Raw genomic sequence first — 8,894 nt, forward strand, 5'->3', positions numbered from 1 at the left:
ATTTCAAACCTCATCACTCAAACTTTAAGTTTTAATGTCCTTACATACAAATTCTTTAAAAAAGTAAAAAAAACTCAATACAAAATATTTACCACCAAAGCAGAAAATATATAAAAGAGGAAGGGAAAGAAAATCAAGCAGTTTTGCAATTTTAGGGTGGTTTTACACAAAGGAAAATTCAAAACTGATTTCTGGAATATAACAAAAACGTGCATCATACTAACATGAAGATGTTTTAACAGTGATTGTGTTGTCTTAACAAACACCTGGTTTATCAGCTCTATTTCACATGTGAAATGAAATGGACTTTATAGTAAATAGATCTTTTTAATTTCAATTAACAATATTTTACTATAAGGAAAATGTACAGAATTGTTGTGGAAATCCATGTACTATGTTTACTCAAATACAGAAAATACTTTGCTGCAAACTTTTAAATATAATAAAATGCATTTAATAGCAATCTTTTGTGGTATCATCATTGTTTATGAACATAGCATTCAAAATATGGAAATTCAGTTGTGGATCAAAATGACCATAAAAACAGTAACCCAAAGAACCTTATAAACATGTCAACAGCCATCATTTATCTTAGATGGCTCATACCAATGTAAAAAACATATAAAATGTAGAATAAGTCTCAACATATGGTTTACTTTGTTGCATTGTTCCTACATATTATTTGTGTTAAAATCCAGAAAATTATATTATGAAGAGAATATTGGGGTTTGTTTATTAAACTAAAGTACAGGTTAAAGTAATTCTTTTCTTGTGATGAACATATACCAACAGTGATTAAAAAATAAACATTTATTTACAAAATATTGATGCATACATATTACACAAGTCAGTTATATCAAAGTGGTTTTTAAACAATATCTGTAGCAACCAACTATTTGCATTGGTTTACCATAGTGCAAACGGTAATGTTGCAAAGGCAGGTTAAAATGTGGGATTGCAATTTGGATGTTAGATTTCTCTACTGCCTTCTGTTTTTCTATGTCTAGAAAACTATTCCTTTTCATTAAAAAAAATCTATTTCTTGCGAATGTTGAATAGTGTACCTGAGGATAGGGCAAATTCGTTATTAAGCCTAAATTCTTTCACTTATATAACTATCTTTCTATTTACTCAGCCTGCTTACGTAGCACCATTGCCATTGATTACTAACATACTAATGAGAAAAAGGAATGGAAACACACTAAATACACTATGCCATCCCTAATTTCAGGGTTTGTCCATTTGTGTGGAATTTCGTCTGATACATTTCACAAGTCTGCACTATATATTCAAGTGTTTAAGGATGATTCTGGTGGTATTGTGGAGTGGCGTATATGTTTACCAGTATATATGTTCTTGTAAATATGATATTAAGTGAAGCTGTGAAGAAAGGAACCTAAAAGCCTGCTCCTTCTGTCCTCAGGTGAGAAGGAGCTTGCTTTTGATTACCAATGTGTACTGAAACCTGCATATAAATTTGCATCCAAATGACTGAATATTGATTCCCTCATAATGTAAGAACTTAGTGGATTAAATCCAGTGATTTTGATTGTAGCTTTTCTCTTTTGCTGGCTCACAAGCAGCCATCAGGTAATTACATTGTCCTCTAGTTCACGTTCTGTAACTGCTGCCAGTAGCACGCAGGAGGTCGGCAATGCCTTGTGTACGTAACTTCACAGTTTGAAACACTGGTGAGGGAGTATAACTTTTTCTATTTTTCTCCTTTTTTTTTTCCTTTTTTTTTTTCTTTTTTTTTTTTTCTTTTTTTTTTTTTTTTTTTTTGGTAGCTTCCACGATGTGTGAAGCGGTGGAACCAACAAGGATCTCATGAGCACCCGCAGCGATCTACAACCATGGCTGGTATCTTGCCATAGATGATTTGTTCTTTGCCGTTGAAGTACAGCATATTGATGGGGGACATCTTGGTGGGCGTGCAGCAAGGGCCTGCCGAGCCTCTGGGGTTGGCTTGGTGCACCAGGTGGGTGTGCGGGTACTTTTGTAAAAACACAAATTCACATTCTCCGGAGCAATAATTCGCTTTGTATCTTTTAGGAGCGATAATCCAATCCCACCCGAATGCTTCAAAATCCACTGTCAGCGGGTAGCGGCAACATCGGGATTCTGTCGAGTGCTCGTCACAGTCGAGACCGAAATCTCTGCGGGACCGTTTTGGTGTGTCTGTAACTCTGACCTCTAAAAATGGGTTCTGTGAGAAGAGGAGAAGGAATTGGAATCATTTCTGAGGTAAGCCCAAGTTCATTCAAAACATACAACAATATTTAAGTGTAGATGTATCAAATTAATATTCTGAAATGAAGTTTGCAAACAAAATTTGACATGCAATTCTGTTTGTTATCTCTGCATTTCCCCGCTGTTTCTCTATACAGAGCTTTAATACCTGAGTATTTGTCCCTGAAATCACCACGGTCTCAGTGCTAACATTCTTTAACAGCTATATGAACATTTCAGAAATTTGGAGGATGCTGGATTTTTACTTTTGATGTGGTTTTTAGTTTGTTTTAAACTCCATAATAAGAGCTTTTGTGAGTCCTTCTGAAATTCCCTTCATTAAAATCATATTGAATTCAGGCTTTCTGGGTATCAAGGAAAGTGTTTTGTCCGGACCAAGGAGGACGAAAGTTGCTCCCCTGTTGCTGCTTGCTTGAATGACTCTATGACTGAATGAATTTGGAGGGCCAGCTAAATATTTTGACTCCTGGAAGAGTCCTGTGGCCAGGAATGCACTTTTGGCAGATCCCTGAGGCACATGCCTCCTATGGAAGGTGTATTTCCACAGTCACCAACTGAGACTAGAAGAAAATAGCAACCTCCACGATTGCAACTTTGAAAAAGTTCCCAAAGTTGCTGACTACCACACACTGATTTCTTCCCCATGTGCTGGTTTGGCAGTGATGGGGCCATCCCATGGAGACCATTCCTCAGGAATAACAGCCCAGCTAACTTTGTTACGCAGGTTTCCCTCTCCCCAGACACCTGCAAGCTGTGGAGCTGCTGGAAGTGCCCTTTCCAAAGGTAAATTATATGGGGAGGTGTTTGGTGAGAGGAGCACCCCTGTACTGGGAGGGGAGCTGCTGGAGAGGAGTTGAGGGGAAGAGAGATTTCCTCTCCCATTATCTGTGCCTCTAACCCTGCTCTGCCATTGAAATGTTTATTTATAAATGATGATAGCCATGGGTTATCTGTATGTATCATCATTTGAATGGATGGAGGTGGCGAGGATATTCCTGATCATGCTATCCACCTAGCCTGTTTCAAATACAAGAGATCCACATTTATATTGGATGTACAATTAAGATATCACAGAGTTTTTCTTTTAAGCACTTATAAATTATATTATACTGCTGTGAAGTTAAATGTTGCATAAATATGGTTGGACAAAATGGTCTTCTCGAATCTAAATATTTCTATGTTTCTGTGATCAACAGATTCATCTACAGATTCATCAGAAGTAAAAGTAGAATAATATTCTTCATACTTTGTGCAAAAGGAGGTATCACTTGGTTGTGATAAGTTTAGAAATTTGTATAGGTTGTAGATGATTAGGGATTTACAGGAACAAATATCAAGGGAAATGCTGTAGTTTCACTTCAGATTTACTTCAGGTGTACTTGTAGGTACAGTTCAGATTTAATTTGTTCATCTGTTCTTATAAAAACAAACCAGATAGTTATTTTGTGCACTTTCTTATCATCATGATTCGATTATTGTATCAAGCAGAATTTCTCTATTCAGACACTTCTAATAGGTAGAATAATGCACTCTACCAAATAGTGAAAGGTAAAGAACTTAACATTATGAAGAAAATCTGTTCTCACCTTCATAAAGAGAAAATTTTTGTTGTTGTTAATAGAAAATATATGCATAGAGAGTAAGTGGGAACTCCCTTGCCTTCTCAGCAATATTGGAGGCATCTTTCCCAACCAGTAAAAGAATCTAAAGGCTGTTCATTAACTTTATGTGAAATAGCTGTTTATTAAGCAGTATTTGCTCTCAAAATTGAAAACAATGTTACTTTGATAGTATCATCCATCAGTAATTGCCAAAACCTCTTCTAGCTGATGCCTCTCAATGTCTCTCTGAAATACTGCAATTTCTCTCAATTTGTCAGATAGGGAAACGGAGGCAGAGGAAAGCTATTGATTTTTGGCATGGTCAGAGAGCAAAGAATGAAAGAATTGGGTATACAGAACTTTTATCTTCCATTCCCTGAACAATGCATCCATTTTATCCTTAAAACAGACCTTAAATGCTTTTCAATGAAATTGGATTTTTCTAAATAGACTTACCAATCCATCTTCTCCCGGTCCTGGGAAAGTTACAGCAAGATTCCGTCCGTTCTCATCAAAAGCTTTTATTTCGATGCCTAAATTGGATTCAGGCTGTTTGAGCCAATTTTGCAACACTGTCTTCACATCAATACTCTGCCAAATACCGGTGCCTGGGTTCATGTCAAGTTTCAAAGATCGAATTCCAGTATATCTTGTACCATCTTTCATGGGCTTAATAAGTCTCAGGATCTGCACAAACACCGTTGTAGGTTTTTGGACTTGCCTCAAGTATATCCACAATTGTGCTTTTACTACTTTGTTATATTGTATTTTAGAGCTAAACTTAAAGAAGCAACATTTTGGTTTCCCCTCCATTTGTACAAGAAAATCAGCTATAAATGAATGGAAAGAACAGATTACTGAACAGGGAACAAGAAAAAAATGCGTATATAAACCTGACTATTTTTTTCAGACTGTATAAAAAATATTACAATACTTTATAAAGAGTACCAGTAACAAAGTGGATTTAACTTAATTCATTTTCTATGGTTTACACTCTACAGCAACTTTAGTGGATGTCAACAAAATACTCTTTCACCTACTACCAATTCACTTCTGCTGGTCACCTCCTGAGGACCTTCGTAAAGCATGCAGAATAGCAACTTTGCATAAGCTGACTCAACATGTGTGTGGTGATCCAGCTATTTCTAATTTACTCCAAAGCCTCAGCCTGCTGCAGACCATACAGCCCTGGGCAAACTGCACAAACACTTACATTTCTTTTCTCAGTGGGAAGAAAATAATTGAGGGGATTAATATAAGGATCATTTTGTTTTCATTTGAATAATATTAGAGGAAAGTCACGTGCAGTGCTGCGTGCCTCCTTCCTGTAGCCTACGATGCAGCTGTCATACCTAGTCATGGCAATATCTTTCCATGCCAGGATAAAATGGGTAGTACTAATCCTAAATGGTGCAGGACTTTAACGTTCATAAATCTCATCACTTAAGATACCTGTCTCTTTAGTGCATTTAAAATAGCTCAAGTTCTTTTTATAAGAAGTAGGAAATGAACTCAGAGCAATGAAATACAACTACTTTTCTTGTCGTTGTAAATATGTAGCAGTTTGATTAAAAATAGTTATAAAGCCTCAACATAAAAGTCTGGAATAAAAATGCAGGCAGACCTCAGCTTTGTTATAAGGCAGCAGTAAAATAATGCAATTAAGTGCCCATCCTAATAATTACTAAGTTGAAAAATTTCACTGAAAAATTTACTTTTTGATCTGTGGGTTCATTTTTAGCTGGTGAGAGCAGCTGATATTATTCTAGTCTGCATATCATAATGATATCTGTAACTGCTAACATGCCTTATATGTCCTGTCATATTTTTCCTTTTTGACATCATATTCGTAAGTGTTATTTAAAAAAACAGCTGCCATAGTCAAATACTTTAGCTGATGAAGAACATAAGATACTACAGTATTAGCTGTGCAAAAGATACTTGATAGGAGGCATAGCAGATGTTTAGCACTCGGAAGATAACTCAGAATCTGCTCATTCAGTAAATGCCTTCATTCTTCCTTGGCACGATTACATGGGCTGATTGCTATAGCACGGACATTTTTACATTTAATCTGTTACACACATATTTGCTTTAAATATACAGTTTTAACTCCGAGGTGGGTGGTGCTAGTTTATGGGATCAGCGAAGAGGCAAGAATTTAACTCTCTGCTTGCACTTGCTGTAGCATGTTGCAGTTAGGTAGGTGTAGTGCTCTAACCTGCATTTCTGTTAATTTCTATTGCTTCTAAAAATACTGACCAGTGAAACCTCTCTCACAAAAATATAGTTCTCTCGTTATCTGCACTTGTACTTTATATTTGTGAGAGGAAATGCCCCGAGTGTTGCAGATAACGAAGTTGACTGAACTGCAGATCTCCCTTTGCTTTCTAAGGCAATGGGCAAATCCTAAGTGCTACAGGGCACACACGTTATAAGGAGCCAAAAACCGAACAGTAAAACAAAGGATCGCCACACGGTCATCTGAACCTGGCTCACATTCTTTAGAAATAACACTCTCCTCCCTCCCTCCCTCCAGCAGACTTCAGACAGCAGCCTGTTGGGAGAGCCTGAGGAGGAGTTGTGTGGCTCTACAGCAGGGAGACAACTCTCTCAGAGGGGCAGTGGGAGGCGAAAGAAGCAGGGTTTACTTACACTCTGTAGGCATTGTGATAATCGTTTCGGTGGTGGCATGATAGTCATCATCTTCCAAAGAGCCATCGCTACTGTCATCTCTCTGCACATCATACTGATCAATCAGTTCCTGCAGTGGAGGAGCCTTGGGTAAAAGTTGCTTAATAACATCCCTGCTAATGTTAGGAGCTTGTTCCAGACGCAGTTTGCTGAGGATCTGAATTTTTATGGCTTCTATTCTGGAAGATTTTGTATTCTGTCTCCATGTACAAGCATTGCACAGTCCGTCCTTTTCAGCGTTCTCTGTGGGCTGGCTACTGTCATCAAGAGCCACCGGATCAACTGAAATCAGCATGAACAGGTAAATAGAAGCATAGAGCACTAGCTTTTGCATGATCTCACATTCAGTGCAGCACTTTTCCCTTCTTTTTTTCCCCCTCCCCCTTTCCCTTTCAGTACTAAACAGATCCGTGCAAGCAAATGCAATCTGAGAGACAGCTTGCCACACTGGTGTACCTTATATATTCCAAGGGGGCTTTTTATACTCCAACTTTGATTAGGCTCATGTCGTCAAACCCGACGATTGGTTGCTGTCCCAACAATGAATGTGGCTGTCAGAGGGTAAAGCCCTGTCGATCACAAGTCACTAGACAGCATTTAGTTACAGCCAAGGGTGAACTGATTTATCTGGGTACTTCACAGAGGATATGCCTTCGCATTCTGAAAGGATATATTTCCAAGTATTGTGGGCAGCAGTACTGAAAGACAGCACTGTCATTCTTAAATATTATACCAACTGTGTGCTTGTACTATGAATCAAGAGAAACCTTGCTCTAAACTTGCTTTAGGCTTCTACCAATCTTTCTGACTTGAAAGTTTGTTCTATTTAAAAGAAAATCCCCAAAGGGTTACTTTTAGCAGGCAGGAAAATTATACTTTAGAAATGGATTGCAATGAGTACTGATTTATATTGTTCAACAACTGATATATATTTAGCAGTTCCCATTTCAGAAGACCTTACTGGGTTTTCCTAGACACTGGCTAAAGCAGTATTGGAGGTTTTGTGCATATGTGATACTATGCAAATGCCTGTCTTGTTTGTTTTCCCCCTTTAGCATACACCAAAATCCACAGAACAAATCCTTTACTGAATTAACAGTCAGTAATGAAAAACTATTCTGTCCCCTCTTCATGCTGTCACCAGAATACTGGGCAGTAAATTAACTATCTTTAGTAGCAAAGGTATTTTTAAGGAATATCTTTAGCTAGTCACTCTAATATTACACAGGAATAGTTTAACTTGTTTTTTTCATTATTAGTAAAAGCATTAAAAGACTTAAAATATTTAAATCTCTACTGTGTATTTATCTTCATTTTCCATGTAACCTTTTATTTCTCTTCAAAATATCTCTGTATTATGCCAACCTAAGTGGTATCTCTGCACTTTATTACTTTCTACTCAAATACGTAGAAATTCTCTTATGTCCTGCTTGTATGTTAAAAAAAAATGCAGTTTTAATATGCTTTCTGCATAAGAGAGATGCATCTCTATGTGATTGCATAGGTTATGGCTTATAAAATCTTACATTTGATCTTAAAATCAAATGTAGTTCACATTTGATGCACTGTTAGCAATAATTATGGAACACACAGGGAGGGGGATTAGGGGGTTACTGCTCAACACAGGCTGCATGTCACAGCAAACAGAAACCCTGGAATTGGTATGTATTGTATATATTTGTATACTTGGAATCTGTGTATTACAGCAAAGGGAAATCCTAGAATTTCATGCAATATGCCAAAGTTTGCCTAAGTTAGGACTGAATTTTCAGTTTTTCATGGAGTTTCTTTTTTTTTTTTCCATTCTAAGTACACCTAAACATATGTCAGACAAGGGGTTTTGCACGTGTTCATGTAGGAAAAATGTTGGTATAAGGAAAGATGTGGACAGAACTCTCTTTTTTTTTTTTTTTTTCTGCCTGGTCATTGATATTCTTTTTGTATTGCCTCTCCAGGGCATGCAAGTTCACTGTGTACCACAGAACTGAGCCTAATATTCAGTTCATAACCAGTGACATAAATCACAATTATTCAATTGAAATTGGTCGTCCTGCCCTGATGTAAAGTTGATGCAAGTGATAGATGTATCATGCTCACACATTCCAGGCATATAGCTTTAGGGTCAGACCCTGATATTCTGATTTTAGCCAAAACCCATGTTTAAAGCAAGCAGTTTGCTGCCTTACTCCTGAGCATTTGATTTTTACACAGAGATGTGTAAACTGCAGCAACTTTCAACATCTGGTAACAAAAATGGGCCATGGTTCACTGGAATAAGAAATCAGGAGTTTTCAGTGCAGACTGCCTGCCATGCCTACAACATCTTTAAAACAGACTCTTAGTGCATTT

At 37.3% G+C, this 8,894-nt stretch overlaps 1 protein-coding gene across 1 annotated transcript; it reads right to left on the reverse strand.

Moving 5' to 3' along the window:
- Positions 1–1,825: 1,825 nt before the first annotated feature.
- Positions 1,826–6,879, reverse strand: MSTN (myostatin). The gene is made up of 3 exons (XM_053982445.1): positions 6,507–6,879; positions 4,308–4,681; positions 1,826–2,206 (listed from the first exon to the last, which is right to left on the reverse strand). The coding sequence occupies exons 1-3, from the start codon at positions 6,877–6,879 to the stop codon at positions 1,826–1,828; spliced, it is 1,128 nt and encodes a 375-aa protein (XP_053838420.1).
- Between the last annotated feature and the right edge of the window lie 2,015 nt (positions 6,880–8,894).

This window comes from Vidua macroura, chromosome 7 (genome assembly GCF_024509145.1).
Source record: "Vidua macroura isolate BioBank_ID:100142 chromosome 7, ASM2450914v1, whole genome shotgun sequence".
In the NCBI taxonomy this organism is placed as follows: Eukaryota; Metazoa; Chordata; class Aves; order Passeriformes; family Viduidae; genus Vidua; species Vidua macroura.